At 43.0% G+C, this 19,304-nt stretch overlaps 1 protein-coding gene across 1 annotated transcript in view; it reads left to right on the forward strand.

Annotated features, from left to right (window-relative positions):
* The first annotated feature begins 897 nt into the window (after positions 1-897).
* Positions 898-19,304, forward strand: part of ACO1 (aconitase 1) — a 41,271-nt gene continuing 22,864 nt past the window's right edge. The window contains exons 1-4 of the mRNA XM_086629028.1: positions 898-933; positions 11,518-11,638; positions 13,380-13,548; positions 16,700-16,837. Of these exons, the coding sequence (XP_086485154.1) occupies positions 11,542-11,638; positions 13,380-13,548; positions 16,700-16,837 (404 nt within the window). The 5' untranslated portion in view covers positions 898-933; positions 11,518-11,541. The remainder of the gene's footprint in view (positions 934-11,517; positions 11,639-13,379; positions 13,549-16,699; positions 16,838-19,304) is intronic.

Here is a 19,304-nt window from a genome sequence, read left to right on the forward strand (position 1 = left end):
GAGGCCTGCACCTCTGCAGCAAAGCCAGCAAGAAACCCTGTGTGCTCCTAGCCTGAGCTTTCTTCAGGGAAAAAACAAAATGTTACTGATCGTCTTTTCCTGCAGCTCTGACCCTCCGTGGTTGGCAAGTCTCCTAGCCACTGCTCTCCAAGACCTTTTCCAGACCTGTAAGACATGTCTACACTCTTTCCACACAAATACTCTGTTCCTGTTTTCATAGAATTGGATGCTTTTTAATTTACTTTATTCAAGCCCAAACCGTACGCTGTTCTATTGTGGGCATGCCGGACACTGAAAAACATCCAGTAGCACTTGGTGGTGGGGGTGATGTTAAGTAGTTCCTCCAGGACACCCCGCACGCTGCCGTTGCTCTGCAACATCGACGTCGTAATATTGGTCTTGACCACTTTACCAATAACAGGCTGTTTTGGCCAACAGCCAGGCCCGTGAGCTCTCCCCCAGGCCCCCAGAGCCAACCTGAGGTCCTCCTGCTGCGGCACTGACAAAAGTCCCGTGCCAGTCTCCTCAGTGAGACCCGTCCGCTGCCAGGTCCCGGCCTCAGCCACGGCGCTCTCGGCGCCCCTCCCAGGCCCGAAGGAGCGCTCAGCCCGGCAGCGCTCGCAGCACTCACGGCACACGCCAAGCCCACCGCGGCCCGTGCCCCGCTGCTCACTGCACAGCGCCCGGCCCCGCCACGGCTCAGCCGGCAGTACACGCTCCGGCCTCGGCCCCAGCGCCACAACACCGCCCCTTCGCCCGTCCTCCGTCCCTCCCCTCGCTCCCCGCCTCCCAGCTCGGCCGACGGTCGCCATACGGCCGCGACCGGCCTTGCGGGCGGCGGGGCGGAGCCTGCCCGCCCCCGCGCTGCCCCCGCCCGCCCCCGGCTACCCTGACGGCCCGCGGCGGCGGCGCTCTGTTCCTCAGCGGCCTCCGGTGAGTGCGGGCCCCGGTGCGGTGCGGCTGCCTTGCCTTGTCTTGTCTCCTCTCCTCCCGGCGGGGGCGGCGCGGGCGCCCTAAAGCCGCTTCCCCCGCCGCGGCGCCCCTTTTCGCGGCGGCGCCGGGCTCTGCCGACCGCGGGGGGAGGTGAGGGGTTGCAGGGCGCTCCTCGGGGGGGAGGGGGGAGAGCTGGGGCGGGCCCGGGCCTCGGCGGCAAGGCAGGCCGGGCGAGGGCGGAGGATCCTGCGCCTTCCCGGCTGGCGGGGTGGGCGCTGCAAGGGGGCGTTGGAGCGGCAGGGTGCTGCGAGGGAAAGGCGGCTCCCGCAGGGCGGCCCTGCGGGCACCTCCCCGACACTGTCTCCGAGCAGCCGCAGGCTGCGGCGACCCCGCCGCACTGCGAGGCGGCGGGGAGCGGAGCGGAGCGGCGCGGCCGGGCAGGCCGCGGATGGCTGAAATTCCGTCTGTCCGAGCCGCGGCCCTGAAGGCGCTCGCGGCAGGTGCAGCAGTCAGCTTTCGCAGAGCTGAGAAAGAAGAACAGATTTAGCTGGAAGAGACGAGCAGGGATGGAAGAGAAGTTGCGCTGCCCTGTCCTTGTCTAGGCAAAGCTTTTTCGTTAGTTTTCCTACTAGAACAACTCTGGCCTTGTCTGTTGGTATTCCAGTAGTATCCAGATAGTGGAGGGTAGTGCATAGTGTGCCTATCAAGCACACAGCAACCCTGCTGTGTTGCAAAAAAACGAAAAATTAAACTGCAACGTAAGGAGGTAAGACAGAGAAAGGATCGAAGGAAAGCATTAACAAGGTGAAGCCTATGTTAAGATAAAGGGACAGGTTTTTAATAGCTTCAGGTTTTAGTTTTGAGTGTTAAAATAATCTGTTTTGCATTCATGGCACAGATAGCAGGTGCACGTGCTCCATAACAGTAACAGTCAAGCAGGTTGTGGCACGAACGCAGATATTTGCCTTGTAGTCTAACCTGGTTGAGAATTGTGGCTGTGGAGTTGTCTAGTTTCAGAATCTGGATTAGGTGTATGTTTGGATTAGCCCCTTTGTATCTATTCATTGCCGTGTTTCATAACACCACCACAGTTCCCTCTTATTTTTTAACTGGAGGTTGTACTTTGGTTTCCACCTGTAAAGCTAGCATAGGAGTGAGAGCAGGGAAAAGGCAGAGAGGTCTGGACTTCGGTATTCTTTAGTAGCAGCAGGAAACTTGGTCTAAACCAGAGGATTCTCTCTCCAAACAATTGGAATTGAATTAATATCTCTGAGCTTTCCGTGTTGTTGCTATTGTTCAGACTGGCTCATTATCAATTCGCAATACTGAAGTAAAGGAAGACCACCCTAGAGAAATATTAACAGTGTAATGTTTGTTTAGTATTGCTTTGCTTAAAAGCAATTGTGCTCCATCAGAATGTCCTAATAAACTTCTGGGGATTGTTACTTCTTCAAAGAATGTAAGAGGAATTTAATGTCCATAGAGTAGGAAGTGCAGCTGACTCTTGTGCCTTCCAGGATCTGTGGTGTGTTTGACGAGTTATTCGAAAAATTGCCAATGCTTTGCTGATCCTGGATTTTGTAAGATAGAGGAAATTCCTAGAGAGGTTTTTGGTGTATGAAGGTGCCTGATCACTTAGCAGTGCTTTTCAGAATATATCATGCAGGCTACTGCTGAACCAAAGACTGTAGGGCTTTCAGACTGCACATTTCGTCATATCACATTTGTGATTTGGTACCATCCTTTCTCTCTGGTTCCTTTTATCCAGAGAATAATATGCTCCCACTTTGATAGTATTCAGTGAAGTTTTTGTGGTTATGGTGGAAGAGCTGAAACAATGATTGCGGAAAACCACAGAAGAAATATTATTAATATTTGAATAGTAAGAATAGCAGTAAATCTCTTTTGCTAGTGTTTTCTAACATAGACTCTCACTGTAGGATTTCACCACATAATAGCTGGGAATTTTCATCTTCCCTGGAGTAATGATCCATTTAAGAGCACTAGTAGGGTATGAATTGAATAGTGGTCCTTTTCCTTATTTTGAAAAAGTGAGAAGTTAGGGAGGCATCTTACTTTCCAGTCTGCTCTGTTTGCTTGAATGGGAGGTAAGAATTTTTCAGGGCTCTTGCCTTCAGTGCTAACTCAGGGAGTGGTTAGTTCAGAAGATTTCCTCTAGGTATTTGGCACTTCCTTGCAGGAATTGGGATATCCCACGATTCCAGGGTCAGGACTCCAGAAGCTTGTGAAAGAGAGTGTTTAGTTTTGGTTGGGGTTTTTTTGTGTGTGTTTTTTTATCGCCCCCTAGCCTTTTTGTGGAAAACTGTTCTGAAAAAGCTGGTTGAATTGAGAATGTTTTGCAGAAACTTAATTTACTTCCCCAGAGAGCTTGGCTAGTAAATTCTGGTAACAGCAAGTTGGAATTGATGAAATTTTGTCAGATGCCCACTTGTTCTTCTGCTTACAGACTGAAACCAAGGGGGTTTGAAGGCTGGCTTCATCTACATGAACAGTTGAATAGCTGCTGGCATTGTAGTCAGCAATTTTTGTTGTGAGAAAATGATCTTTCATTATTTCCAGAGCACAAATTTAGGTTTTGTCTTGAAATGGCATGAAAAGTTAGGACTTTTCCCCCATGATACCGGGTTTATTTCATAACAGTAGTAATCCTCTGATCAGTTGTTCGTCCTGAAAGGACTTTTGTCTTTTAATCCTGCCTACTGAAATTGAAACCAAATTTCGGACCAAACCTTTGTACGCACTTCCAGCACTCTGTATTCCAGACTCCTTGCAGCGCTTCCATGTTATCTTATCAGTGGGAATGTGTTCCTGTGTGTTACAGAAACACTTTTTTTTTTTTAGCAACAGTAAAAGCTGGTTCTTTTTTATTTTTCTTTTACCAACACTGAAAGCTGGTTCTTTGTTAAAGCTGGGCCATGCCACATATTTGTTAATGAACAGTCTAAGTCTGCTAACATAGGGGAAATGAGCAGCAAGTCGTACAGAGGTAGGAAGTAGGTTAAAGTTCAGAGCTGCTCTTTCAGGAGGAAAAAAAAAAATTCAAGGTTTCATTTTTCAGTGTTCCGTAGTATCCAAATAAGCTTCCCTGTAATCTCAGGCATAATACTGCTCATTTTCCTCCAGCAAAAGAAAATTAGTCCCTGCTTTTTAACTAGGATGTGCTCAGTGGTGAGTCTGCTGACACAGCATTCCCTTAACACTTATGCCTGCTTAATTAGGATCTGGATTTTGTTAACTGTAAGGCTAGATTGCGTTCCAGAGGCTGTGTGAGGATACTGGGTATGTGTGCTTGTCTGGGTCACCGAAAGCTGGTGAGATGTGTACAGGAAAAGAGTTTTCATTGTCCTTTAAGCAGTAAGCAAACTAACTGTGTTGAGATGAGGGAGGAGGTAGCATTTGGCTTTTTGGAGGGATGACTTGAAGGAGTTTAATATCCACATCTTGGAACTGGGCACACATCTAACCTTACTTAGAGCTGTAGTTACTTTAAGACCTAAAGGTTTGATTTCACAAGCTTGATCTCTGAACTAAATCTTCAGTTCCTGTATGTGCAATACTGTGCTGCTTATAAAATGAAATGGTTAGAACGCTTATGACAGCCTATGAAATACACAGATTATAGGAATATGCACTTAGTAACCTGTCCAGTGCACTGGAAGTGTAGCACATTATGGCTGTGAATAAATAAATATTTTAGCATTGCAGTCAAAGTTTTAGGCATTAGGAAAAAGCAGTAAAGTCTGCAATCCAGAGTCCTGTTTGTATTCCAGTACTGAGTTCCTCTTGAACATTGCAGTTGAAAGGGGCTCCCTGAAACATTGCCTAGAGAGTATTTTAAAATACCCTCCTTTATGTATTACTGATTTTTCTTCCAGTGTGCAATAATGGTGAAGTTTATACCAGCAGAATAGTTAGTCATCAAATCATGAATGGACTTTTCCTTAAAGATCTATGTGTAGGGATGGACTTCTCTGTGTAACGGAGAAACACAAAGATTCTTTCTCAAATCTCTCTTAGGGCTGAAATCTTGACACTGACTGCTTACAGCAATGCAGCAGTGTGTATTTCTTACATGGTGGTCTTATCTGTCACAGTTAGAGTAAGTGTTAAATAGTAAGAGCTTCTCTTAATCAAAACAAGAAACCTGTGTTTATTGCAACAGGAGTTGTACTCATCTGTTCTGTGTGCATCTAAGAGTAATTATAGCTAGATACATTATAAAACAAGACTCTGCTTGTTCTAGTAGTGGTGTTGAACTCTATCCAAATGCTGGGAGCATTTGTGGTTTGTTTTTCTTTTCTCTTTTTTTTTTTTTCCAGATTTTTGTGTGTGTTTTGTTGTTGTTGTTGGTTGGTTGGGTTTTTTTGTTCCCTAGGGTAACAAAATATTTTTTCTTAAGCAACTTGGAAATTTCAACTAAATTTTTCTTCTACCACACTTGTATTAGATTTTTTTCTAAACTGACCTGATGGGTTTACTTACCAAAGTTTTATTACTGCAGGCATGTGACTAATATTGGAGAAATTGTCTTTCCATATAAAAATTGCAGACTTCTGGCAATGTGCTTAGCATGGATATTTTCCTTCCTTGCTTTTCAAGCAAGGTAGGCGTACACAGAGCATGCTGTGATTCCAATAGTACAGAATTTCCTGCATGCTGGACCTGCTAAGAGATCTTTGTTCATGGCTAAGAGATCTAAAACTTAGGTAAACTGGAAGTAGTCATCAACATTGTTAATTAAGACCGATTGCTGACTAGAATATGAAGCCATGAGAACAGCTATGTAAGTTGCAGAGGCTCGTTTTCTGTTGAGAAACTGAGCAATAGCCCTCAGTCTAAGACGTGCTGTTCAGCTACATGTAATTTTTAGTAATGTCAGAAAACTCATGCTCAGTATTATCTTGATGGATTTACGGCTCGGTAGCCTGCTGCTCTGCTGCAGCTGCCCTTAGATTTGTTTAATTACTTGCTTTTGCTGCTTAGAAGTGCTTGTCATATTCTTAGCAGCTAAGTACAAACACACACGCATACATACACACACAGGCGCGTGCGCGGGCACACACACACACAATGTCAGTCAGCTGAGTGGACAAAATTAAGGGCAGTAACTTGAGGGAGTAGGAGAAGGAACGATAATCGGAATGGAAGTTGCTAAGATCAGATTCAACATGGGCAGAAGATGCTGTATTTTCCCAGCAAAGCCGTGAGCATTCCCTGTTTCCTCTGCTTTATCACTAGGTGAGGGCTTTTATCATGGCAGACCTGCCAGCTCACCTCTCCTTTTCCTAGTTTTCAGCTGGAAGTTTCTTCACAGATTTTCTGCAAGTACTGGCCAGTCTGAGCCTTCCCCTTTTTCTTGGTGGCTGATAAAATACAAACTTTCCTTTGGCTGAGTGTAACTTTTTCTAGCCTTTCTAGCGTTCAGAAGAGTGTCCAAGTTAAACGGCTCCTTTGCTGAGCTTGTGCTTCCCAGTGGTGGCTGAGAATTTGCCCGCTTTCCAGGAAGAAGAGGTTTTACTACTTGAAACCTGGTTTGGTCAACCTATTAGGTGTCTCGTTTTATGCGTAGATGCTTAAAATGATGTCTTCCTGTTAATAAGGTGGGCACCCTTGCATAATTTAAAAGGCAACAACTAAGAATCCAAAGATGGAATAGAAGAGGTGGTGGTGGAGACCTGTTCCCTTTCCCTGAGTAAGGTTAATATGCCTGTACTGAAATGCTGAATAACTGCCTGTTCTCTTCCTACTTTCTGGCCTGAAGCTTAGAAAGAAGTTTTTTTTCCCCCCCTCCTTTGTGCAGACCAAACAAAATACATCTATGTCCTTGGTTCTTCCTCAGGTACTTTTGTAATAGATGTGATTATTGCTTATCAGAAGTCTTTTGTCAACATTCATGTCATGTAGTACAGAAAGAGCATGATTTACCTGCACATATTTTAGCAGAAAAGTACTCCATGTGTTAAGTTTTTCTCTTATTCTGGATAGTGAGAGATGAGTGGGCTCCCCTGAGATCCCTAAAAAAATGCAAAGCAATATTGTTGCTGATATTGATCTGATACAAGAAGTTAAGATAAGAGCAGTTGTGGTTTTTTTTAAAATGTATTTTTTAGTGGTGTGAAATAGATTGTTGCTTTTAGCCTGATTAGTTGTATTAATTTTTACCTTCAGGCTCTCCTGCAGCTCTAGAGGGGGTAGAATATTATGTGAAAGTGATGTTTAGAAGAGCTCTGGTGCCTTCAGATTCTCTCTTAGAGTGGGAGGCTAAACAGCACACCTTTTCTCCCTTTACAGTCTGCATGAGATAATTTATGCAAGTGCAGAACTAGAGGTTTTATCAGAGTGCTTTCTCAATTCCATTCATTTCGGTAAAATTTCAGCTTATTGAAATTGCTCCAAGTCACAGCGCAGCTTTTAAAGGGGTCTGGAGTAAAGTCCGGGACCCCTAGTCAATCAAGAGCATGCTTTAAATAATACCTCGGTTACTGAATGGAGTCATTTTCCAATAGAAGGTGTGTTATTACTAGTAGTGTGTTTATGTTGGATACTCAGAACATCAACTTACGATTTCAAATCAACACATGAAACATGTTTAAATCTCCTCTGAGTGTTCTTTTTTTTAAAAAAAAAAAAAGTTATTTTTAATTACATACTTCGGTCCTTTTTGTGGAGATCCACAGGAGGCTTTAATATGCTTTGAACGTATTTGATTTAGTTGATGAATTTTTAAAAGACCAGGAAAGAGGAGAATATGGACCTTTTTTCTTATGTCCCCTTGAGCTTGTGTGTACTTCTATGTAATGATCATCAATCAAATGGCATGGTCTTCAGGCTGCCATAGAGATCCACACACACAGTACAGCCAGTAGGCATTTTTGCTGGCTAATTTTAGATTTTTTTGTTGCTAATAAACATCTGAGCTCTCACGGTAAAAGCTGAGTTTGCTGACTCACTCAATACAGATGAAGTGAGGAATGTTGCTGTACTCAGATTTTGCTAATGCAAATGCTTTATTAGAGTATGACAATGTAAAACTTGTGTTGCCAGAGAAATTTCAACCCTCCTGTGTCATATCTAGGGATACAGATAGTATGGAACAGCTGTTACAGCCAAGGGTTCGTTCTCTGCTCTGAAGGGCAAATGTTACATGCATGAAAACCAGCTTCCTTTTTTAATTATTTGGAAGATTTTAATCTTATCCAAATAAATTTGCCCCTCCTGGTATACATGGTTAGAAACCTTCTGCACTTTTGCTTCAGTGGGGGAGAGAGAAGTGGAGCTGGGAGAGAGAAAAGCCAGAAATCAGACTTTCTGTGATAAGCTGATGTGCAGTCTGTGGGTGAATTCAAGGCATACTCCAGTAAGAGATGGAGCTAGGTGGTATGGGGCTAAGCAGTTGCATTGACGTAACAAGGTGAGTGGAAAACAATATTGATAGCATAGATTTAAGAATGATCAGCATCACTGTGAGCCAAATTATCGTTGTTCACAGAATTGTATTAGTAGGTGCAGGAAGGGCTAAAATAAAGCTATTATTTGTCTGGTACACTTTATACAAGTCATGCAACCCTTTGAGAAGGTTCTAGTACTGATATTCTGCTCTTTTTTTTTCTTTTCTTTTTTTAACTACCCACTTGAACCATTTTCATAGATTTCAGTCAGCTGAAACACGGGGAGTCCTACAGCTGTGTCCAGAATTACACAAAGACTGAAGAACATGTGCCTCAGTAACTGGAGAAGGGAAATAGCTTGGGCTAGAGTCGCTGCTGTTTTCCAAGGCCAGAATGAGCGCCGTTTGGGTGGGTGGCTGGTGGCTGTTGCCATTAGAAACCTCTTAATCTGTACTTCTGTCTCCCTGAGGGCAGCTACATGGAATCCCATTTCAGATGTGACCTCCACACAAACAGCTGTGAGGTTGTTAGGCAGGAGATGGAGTGCTTTCTTGGTACGTGTGGTCAGCTGTTTCGGTGGTCATGTGGCGCTGGCCGTGGTCAATGTGTGTGACCCTGCGCACTGTGCCAGTCCTGGGCAGACAAATGCTGGCTCCCCTGTGTTCTAGCCTGTTTGCATATTTGCAGTGCAGTGCCTGCAGAACGTGAATAAATATTCTGTGCTGCAATCACAAGTTAATCTGTATCTATCACAGTGATTACTTAACAAATGTTGGCGTACTCAATCTGCAGAGTATTGCTCCCTCGCGTCTTTTCGACGGATCACTAGCTTGACTTCTGTACTGTGGCCACTCGGTTTATAATTTACTCTCTGGAAATGGTAGTTGGTGTGACCAAGGCTTCTCTGGCTCTGTGAAATTTGATATAGCAATGCTGCAAGTTGGTGTTTTTTCTAGATACTTTATCTCTTTGTGGGGATTTCGAAATGGCTTACAAGGTTTTAAATAGAGTTGTCCATACCAGTGTGACCAGACAGGTGAAAAGAACATGTGTTTAGGCCCGCAGTTTGGTGTAACTCACTGAAGAAAGCAGGTTTGTACTGAAGGATCTCCTACTGTGAATAAAAAAAACTGTGTTCAGGAAAGAGGTTGATGTCTGGCAAAGAAACGGTAACGAGTAGACAATGTGTCATAGCATCTTGAATTGCTGCTGCGATTTGCCAAGACACTGACTTAGATCGGAAATGTTACAGCTGCAAGTTATACTTGGATGAGAATGTCTGAACTGAGTACAGTGGTCTCATTACAGCGATGTCAAAGTAATGATCTCCTGCTTTATCCATCAGGGGATATCCTAGAGTTTTCTATCTTCAGCTACCCTTAGGCTTTCCCATGAGAAGTGGATATACATAAAATACAGTTCTCTTTGAAGGCAGAAAATAAAACTCATCAGGAGCTTAGCTGGCAAGGAGAGGAAGGAGAAGCAGTTTATTTTGATCATGCACCATCATAGAAGCACAGAGTTTGCTTAGAAGAGGAATAGCTGAGTAGTTTATGCTGTTTAAAGATGACACCCAAAACTTCATGTGCTTTTGTGTGGCATGGGTATCTGCAAAGTTGGGAAGAGGGATCTCAGAAAATAACGTGTAGATGGGAATGTGAGAAGGTGGCACGTTTCAGAGGGGATGTTTTCTGTCTGTTCATTTGCCTACCTTTTTGCCTTCTGTGGGCATTCAACTTTTTATCTAGAAACTTGCATTGCTTTTTTTGACAGAGTTCTGGACATTTTTCTTTCTTTCACAGTATCTTGCTGCTTTACACCCTTGGAACTTCCTTTGTCACCATTTCTGCTATCTCTCTGTCTCAGTCTGACCTCTAACTTGGTTGTTATTTTCAAAATATGTGAAACGTGATTTGTGCTGGAATACTTTAAAAATCCTCCATAAATGTATTTCACATAATAATATTTCCTGAATAGTCAGTGAAACTGACAGGTGAAGTAAATTAATTTGCTATTTGGCCTTGCATTAGCTAGTTTTAACAAATTCTGGACTTTACGCAGCCCTTTGCACCAAGCAGTGTCCAAGGCCTGTCAAAGGATGTGCATCTCATACCTTGTTGTTTGGGGTTTTTTGTTTGAAAAACTGGGGTAAGGGAAGATAATGTTACTTGAATGAAGACAGGGCCAGTCCTGTGGGAAAACAACAACAGATATGGAAAATCAGGCCTGTGATTATATCTCTTCTAAAAAAATTTTAATCAGGACTGGGAATGTTGCCAGGCACTGGAAGCGAATTGTCCTTACTGTTAAATCATTAGCTTACTCCTTGGCACGTGTTGGCCTAAGCCAGTGCTCCCAGAAGAGCCTAGGCAGAGTTCAGGTCTTAAGTGTGTCCTAGGAACTGTTCCATTGGGCAGTTTGCGTGCAGTTAACATTTTCTGGAGACTGAGAGATGCTTCTAGTGTGAATTTAGGCCCTTCTGTGCTACCTGACCTTGCGATTGGGAATAGCTCAGGGTGCTTTAACTTGTACGCGTGAACCCCAAAAGTCCTAGGTCCCAATGGAATGCTCTATCCAGTAAACCATTAGGATAGCCACACAAAAGAAAAGATCTCAAACTAAAGTGGTGCTTACAATGGAGTCTTACTTTTTTTTTTTTTTTTTTGATGGTGACCCTAATGAATCTTTTGGAAATCCGGAGGGTTCTGGGTCAAGGTTTGTAATGATAGTCCGTAACACTTTCTAGCTCAAGTAAAGCTACCGTGTTTTCTGTTTTAGTGGAATTGGTTTTAATTTTGAATAAATGTCTGTCTGTTTAGCTTTAGACCAATGCCACTTACGAAATGGGACCACGTTGTCGTGGTGGTTCATGGATTACGGAGGCACAGAGGACTGTCTAGACGCAGTGTAAAGAAGAGAATAGTGCAGACATTTAACTTTCTTTGTAAACCATGTGATGTATCCCTATTTTTCACACTGCTCTTATCTTCCTGCAGGCCTTTTATCTCTGAGGGTGTTTTATAAGTAGCTTTGTAGGGGAAAGGGCATGACTAACACAGACTGTGCAGTAACCTTTTTGTCCGGTACAGGCCTTGGATGTGGGACTGCGGGACGTGTACTTTGTGTGCAGGACAGATGTTGTGAAAATGGCTTTGATTTTTCTTCTGTGTTTTAGGGACACTAAGGATCTTGAATAACCATGAGCAATCCTTTTGTACGAATTGTGGAGCCACTGGACCCTAAACAGCCTCTGAAGAAGTTCTTTAATCTGAGCAAATTGGAAGATGTGAGATACGGTATGTTGACAACACAAGGAAAGCATTTTGTTAACATTGATGAACAGAACCTGAAGAGACATTGGTCTATATTTGGTCTCTGGAGAGAACTATGAATTCAAAAGATGTTTCTTGAAAACAAAATTCTAGCCAAATTTAATTCTGGAAATTTAGAACTACAGGAATACTGGCAAGATCACAGTATTGTTTTCTCAGCATGCTGTGCACTTGGCAGTCTTGTTTTTCCTGAGTAAGTGAGGAAGACTAGGCAAAACTAAGAGCACAAGATGTCTCATACTCTACTGTACTACTGTGAAAGGCTGGAAAGAACCTAACACTGATATGACTGAATCATCCAGTTAAAAAGACTAGTGGCTAGAAAATCCTTTCTGAGGAGGCTTTTTCTTTAGTTCCTCTGACGCTTCCTGAATGTACTTCAGCATCTTCCATGTGGCACTGGTAAAAATCTTGCAATCCATGCCACTGACTTAGAAACCGAGCATCCATAGCTTAGAGCTGTTTATGTTGGGTATTTTTCCTCTTTCAAAAAGGAAATGAGTCATTAAGGAGAATTCAGGAAGCAAGAGGAGGAACATTTTTTCTGAACATCAGCAACATGTATCCATTGCAGGCTCAGATAGTACGTAAGTGAGAAATCAATTAATGTTGGACTTGGTGTGTGGAAATCAGAGATGAGTCTTAAGAAATGAACTATTACATGTATGGTATTACCAGTTGATGTATTCCAGGATTCCAAGAGTGATAAGCTCCAGATTCTTTAAAGAAAAGATGCAAGTCTCACTACCCAGCAAAAAAATGGAATAACTAAGCAACAGAAGAACGAGGTGGAAGGGGGAGATTAAAAAAACATAAAACAAAAAAACAAAACAAAAACCCCAACAACAAAAACAAGCGAACAACAACCAAAACCAATGAAAAAAACCCAAATTATTCTGAGTGACTGTGTCCTGAATAATAGTTGGGGTTTTTTTATGATAGCAGTAATGAGGTCTCACTATGATTAAGTGACTTTTGTGTCTTGAGGGTTCTATGTAGAAAATTGAGACAAACTTCACAAGAGATTTTTAAATTTAAGTATTCTGAGAGAAAATCAAACAGCTATTATTACAGTGGATCAGGGGAGGAAGGACAGAAAAACTTGTCTTTTTTTTCTCCATGCCCGTTGCTTGTAGTAAAGCTGTCAGGATTGCATTAATAATATTTTGTGTCTTCAGCTATATTTATATCTTGAAGTAAAAGAGGATTAGCAGATGCATAGTCTTATATTGTTGAGCTTCATTCTCCATCTCTGGAGAAGAAGAGATGGCCTGCCACTAAAGCTATGCTTTCCAACATGTCAGGTAGAAAATTGTGTTTTTCTAGTGCATTTATATGACTCTGTTCAGTTGCAAGAGTGAGAGGAAACTGCAGAGAAACAAGATGAGCACAGCATGTTTTCAGAGTAATATTGCTGTGGAGAATGGAAGAGCTGGGGAAAGAGTCCTTTCGGCAAAGATGTCTGCTGCCTCACAGGGACTGAGGTAATAAATCTGCTTAAATAATTGAGTGGAACAGGCCAGTTAGCACCGACCTCCTGACAAAGCTGGAGGCTAGAAAAGCATGTCTGATAATTTGGGATAGAGCCATGTGAGAATAGAGACAGCACTTGAGGACCTGTGTGCCCCAGGTGTGGAACTCTGCACTTGCTGACATATGCCCTAAGGTAAAAAACTGAGTTTATTTCTTCCTCTTACCCATGCAGCACGCCTGCCGTTTTCTATTCGAGTCCTCTTGGAAGCAGCGATTCGTAACTGTGATGAGTTCCTAGTGAAGACAGGAGATGTTGAGAATATTCTCAACTGGAAAGTGGTGCAACACAAGAATGTTGAAGTGCCGTTTAAGCCTGCAAGAGTTATTCTGCATGACTACACGTGAGTCTGATGCTCTCCAGAGCTGCGAAGAGGGGCTCTTGAAAGTGCAGCAATGCTCAGCTTGGGCTGGAGGGGTGAGCTGAAGGAAAGAATAACAATGAAATCAGAGGGCAGATTTAGGTTAGATATAAGAAAGAAATTTTTCTCTGTGAGGGTGGTGAGGAGCTGGAACAGGTTGCCCAGAGAAGTTGTAGGTGCCCCATCCCTGCAAGTGTTCAAGGCCAGGCTGGATGAGGCCTTGGGCAACCTGGTGTAGTGGAGGGTTTCCCTGCCCACGGCAGGGGGTTTGGAACTAGATGATCTTTGAGGTCCCTTCCAACCCTAACCATTCTGTCATTCTGTGAAATGTTTGAAATGGCTTTCCTGGATGGCAGGCTACAGACAACGTTTGGAGAGGCAAACACTCATGATATAAATGTTTAATGAAGTGCTTCTGGGATGGATAAATAAATATGAAACTCTTCAAAAACAAAGGCAAAGGAAATGGGATGGATAAATTGCATCCAAATGAGGGAATTTGGAGTTTAGAGGTTTTGTTGTTGTTGTCTGGGGGGATGTGGTGGTGTCTGTCTCCCCCCCACCCCCCAGGGCTACACCCACGTCATTATTTTTAATTCTGAGTCAGTATTATTCCACATATATTTTTAAAGATTTCTCTGCTATTGAAAAAATGAATGTCTGCTCTTTTCCCAAAATGTGAATTGAGATTCCCACCTAACGGACTGTGAAAACTGGGCCTTGTTGTTGCAGTGTGGTTAGTCCCCATGTGTCAGCATGTAATAGTCCCTGGTAGATGTGGAAAGGCAATTTCCAGGTGGAACAGTAGCTTCTAGCTGTTTTTAATACAGCATTTGACTTGCAAGTCCACTGTCCTTTGTACCTTTGTCCTCTGCCTTTGTAAGAGAATTTAGTTCATCCGTGGTAAGCTCCATACTGCTAAGCTGTCGATGGATTTTATTTCTCAGAACAATAAGGTGTCTTAGCTGTCATACCTTCTGTTTTGCATTTTCCCAAAGGTTGGCCAGGTACTAGAGACCCAGTATAGCTGAACTCCTAAAGATATTAAGAAAAACTGGCAAAACCTCAATTCAGAGAAAAGGGCTGATTTCCTAGCTATTTTTTTTACCCACTGGCTGTTGTTAACATTTTGAAAAGCTGGAGCACAGAAGCTGCCAAACTTTCAAGCAAATATTGTTCCCTTTGTTCCTGTACTTCTTTCTTGCCCCCTACTCTCCTGCTGAGTTCTGAAAATTTGCCTATGAGTCTGCAGAGCAGCTGCATTCATGAAAAATGAACTCTTGAACAGGTTCCTGAGTGGGAGCTTTTGGAAAAGGCAGGTTTGGCAACTTTCCAGAAGCCATACAGTTACATTCACATGCCCTGGATTAGAATTACCGAGTTTCCTAGATCTGATCATTCTGTAGTTATCCTCAGTTGTTCTAAGACTGTAGATGGCATGTTGGACACATGTGTCTGTTTCTTTTCAATTGTAAGCTGGCAAAATAACTCTTCCACTTCTTTTGTCCCTCCCATGCCCTCTCCCAAATCCGCGTAGGTAGCATAACATAGCATTTGCTATTTTCCTTGGAATATGCATATCCTGGGACAAAAACTGCTTCGAATTGCTGAACAACATCAGTTAATCTTGTCAAGATTAGATAATGTCAGCCCTCTTTTTTGTAAAGACTCAGGATTTCTCTTCTTCTTGCATTGTTTCTGATATGTTTTAAAATCTTAAAGCTTCCTTATAATCACAGTTGAAAACATAAACTCTTGCTGCTTTGGGCTGATCTTGCAGACACATAGTGTTCTCAGCAGGTTATTGAATGATCCCAAATCCTATGAGCTCATCACAGAGAGCTTGTTTTGTCTAAGCAACCAGTAAAATCAGATAGGCTGGTGTGCAAGACCGTTTCCTACAGTGATTGAAAAATGTCATGCTAGTACATACCTCTGTAGAAGCTGAACATATATGTGCTGAGCGACACCAGAAGCTTTGTTAAAATAAATTTAAAAATGTGTATGATCTGTTAGTTAAGATGGGTGTTGAAGTGCCAGAACTTCTGGTTACTACTCCTTGTTTGACTAAACTCCTTATGACTAAACGTGGGTTGGAAGTGGAGGATGGGCAAAAGACTCTCATGTGCATTACTTTGAGCCTCTGTATAATTTACCTACTTCACTTAGGAAGGAAGGCCTAATTTAGGGGTTAAAAAATTATTTTGGATGAGTGAGACATACAAACATAGAGAAAAAGGCCTGTTAACTTTTTGCTGAGTCACTTGGAGTTCAAGAGCTTGCAGGATGGTCACAAGATGCGTGAGAAGGCAGACGTGAACGTTGGCCCGTAGCCTGAGAATGTGCTGTTTGAATGTAATTTGTGATATAAGGTCTTTTGTCAGTGGTAAGTACAATAATTTGTCAGTAAAGATGAATAGTACACCTTATTTCTGCCTTTTATGTTTGTCTAGTGATCTGCCAGGGCAGTTAAATCCGTTTCTGAAAATACAGTTATTCTGCAAAGGTGTTTTGCAGTCATGTTCGTTATAATTTAAGAAATCTGATGCCCTGCTCTGCCAGTATCACTTGAAGTGTGGAAGGTACCAAACAGTGCTAGTTATGGAGAAGATTCTGCTGTGATTTGCAAAACTTGGAAGAGATGACCCTTGCCTTAAAATCAGCTAAAAAACATAGCAAAGAATGAAAGACAGGGCATTGTCATTTTCCCTCTCTCCCCCCCACCCCCACCTTCTTTTTTAAACACACTGGGGAGGCGAGAGAGGAACAGAGCAAAAGAAGAGAACCAGTTCAAGGTCCCAAAGGAATGCTGTCTGGAACTAAGTTTCCAGATTCCCTGCCAAGCATGTTAAACTGCTTCTGTTACTTGGTGAATTTTGGTTTTAGCTTTTCATTCTTACAGTCCTCATGATATAGATACAGTTCTGTCCCTTCTACTCTTCTGACTTTGTCTTCCCAAGGGTGCTGTCTGTGCCATAGAGTAAGGATCCCAAGGCTCAGGGTAAGGCTACAGTTTGCTTTGTCTTGGGCAGTAGGTGTCTGTTCTGCATTTCAGGATCTTGGTTGTGTTTGTTTTGTTGGGTTTCTTTTTTTTCCAAATTGTTTCATCTTGCCTATTTTTCTTCTGTTTTAGTGGGGTACCTGCTGTGGTTGACTTTGCTGCGATGCGTGATGCTGTGAAGAAACTTGGTGGGGACCCTGAAAAAGTCAGTCCTATCTGTCCGGCTGATCTAGTGATAGATCACTCCATCCAGGTTGATTTTAGCAGGCGGTAAGGATACTTACTACCGTTAAAGAAGTTAAGAGTTATTTTGTAAGCTGGATCCAGTTACTAATAATAAAAGTAGTTCCGTTGGTGATATTCTTAGTATTTGGATTGTAACATCCAGACCCGAAGAAGTGTTTAAGTTAGGCTGTTGTATCAGTTACTGTGAATTAGATGGGATAATTTAGTTTTTTCTGTGGTGCATCTCTCAGCAGCACAAGACTGGACTAAATGTTGATAGAAGCAGGCTCAGTCCAGACCTGTGGTGATCCTAATTTTCCATAATAATACTGCATTATTATTAGTTGCTCAGAAATAGCTTTTTGCCACATGCACTTTTTTGACCCCATAGGGCTTTTTGGAAAGGACAAGCGAGAATATCTCCTTTCTTACTTATTTATATAAGAATAGACCTGAGCTGCCCTAGCCCAGCTCTGAGGAAGTGTTTGCTAGTTCAGTACCTCAACGCAGCAGAGCACCAGATACTGATTAATACAGCTCCTAGTAAGTACAGGAGGGAAACATAATGCTGTTCAGTCCTCAGCACGCTACAGACAGATGAGCACTCACTAGACCCACATCATAGAATCATAGAATCATTTAGGTTGGGACCTTGCAGGTCATCGAGTCCAACCGTAAACCTAACACTGCCAAGTCCACCACTAAACCGTGTCCCTAAGTGCCACATCTACACGTCTTTTAAATGCCTCCAGAGATGGTGGCTCAACCACTGCCTGGGCAGTCTGTTCAATGCTTCTTTCAGTGAAGAAATTTTTCCTAAAATCCAGTATAAACCTCCCCTGGCGCAACTTGAGGCCATTTCGTCTTGTCCTGTAGCTCGTTACTTGGGAAAAGAGACCAACATCCACCTCACTACAATCGCCTTTCAGGTGGTTGTAGAGAGTGATAAGATCTCCCCTCAGCCTCCTTTTCTCCAGGCTAATCAACCCCAGCTCTCTCAGCCGCTCCTCATATGCCTTGTGCTCCAGACCTTTCTCCAACTTGATAGCTCTTCTTTGGACACACTCCAGCACCTCAATGGCTTTCTTGTAGTGAGGGGCCCAAAACTGAGCAGAGCATTTGAGATGTGGTCTCACCTGCTGAGTACAGAGGGACACTCACTTCCCTAGTCCTGCTGGCCACACTGTTTCTGATACAATGAAATACAGGACCTCTGCATAGGATTCCTTCTACCCTCCATGGTATCTAAACATGGGCCTACTGAACTCCTTGTCCAAACAGATCCTGCAATTACATGTTTCTCGGTGGTTTCCTTCCATCTTCCAAACTCCTGAAGTTTTCTGGTCTGCACTTTCCTTGCCTGCTAAAATACTCGGTGTGTTTATTGTCCTCTATAGGAGACAGTTGTGAAGTGGGCCACCTAAGTTATAGCATTGCAAAGAAAAAGATTCCTAGAAGGTGGAAATTAAAAGAACATAAAGAGCACTTTCTTAGTGCCAATATTTAGAGACTTCTGTAGAATAAAAATACTGAACTTCTGAGCAGAAGTGTTTTGTGAAGCATATTTCATAGAAGAATGTTGCCAGGCAGTTTTTAAATATAACTTTTTTTCCTGCATTTTTAACTGTAGACTAGTAAGGATACAAATTCTCACTGATGCCATTTCATAGTTGGCAGTGGATAAAAAGGGCCAAAAAATTTGACTTACGTACCTGTTGAAAATCAAGTCCCTTTAAGTCTTTCTCTAGTGATGCTATATATACACTTAACATAACACTAAGGAGTTTGGAAACAGACACAAAATTAGAAATAGTCATCTAAAGACTGATCTCTGGGGTAATGGGTGTTGTAGCACTAATTTGTTAAACTAGAAATGTAAGCTTTTTTCTTTTTAGTTTGCGTCACATTATGTTTTAAGATCTTTGGGAAACAGTATTTCTTTGTGAACAAGTGTCGTGGGTTAGACCACTCCGGCAACCAAACCCTACACAGTCGCTCACTCACCCTCCCTCTCTCTCATCCCTGGGGGTGGGGATGAAAGAGGAAAAAGACAAGAGACCTGTGGGTTGAGACAAGAACAATTTACTACTGCCGCTACCAATATCTATATGTACGGATATGTACAAGGATAAATATATTCAAACGAGTGATGTACGGTGTAATTGCTCACCACCCCTTGATTGAGGCCCGTCTCATCCTGAAGCTGCAATCCCGAAACAGACAAAACCCGATACCACAATCCCGGATGAACGGGAGGCCCGAAATAGACAGCGAGAGAGAGAGAAAGCACTCTGAGAGTCTGAAAGTGAGAGTCCCAGAAGGGCAAAAAGCCCTTCTTTCCGGCTGACCCTCACTTTTATACTGGGCATGACGCTGCATGGCATGGAGTACTTATTGGCCAGTTTGGCCTCAATCCTAAATCCAAGTACAAATCGTAAGGAGAGTCGTGGACCCCTTGTCCCAGCCATGCTCCCCCCTTATCCTGTTGTGCTCCTGCACACTGGCAAGAACA

This window comes from Tauraco erythrolophus, chromosome Z (assembly GCF_009769465.1).
Source record: "Tauraco erythrolophus isolate bTauEry1 chromosome Z, bTauEry1.pri, whole genome shotgun sequence".
In the NCBI taxonomy this organism is placed as follows: domain Eukaryota; kingdom Metazoa; phylum Chordata; class Aves; order Musophagiformes; family Musophagidae; genus Tauraco; species Tauraco erythrolophus.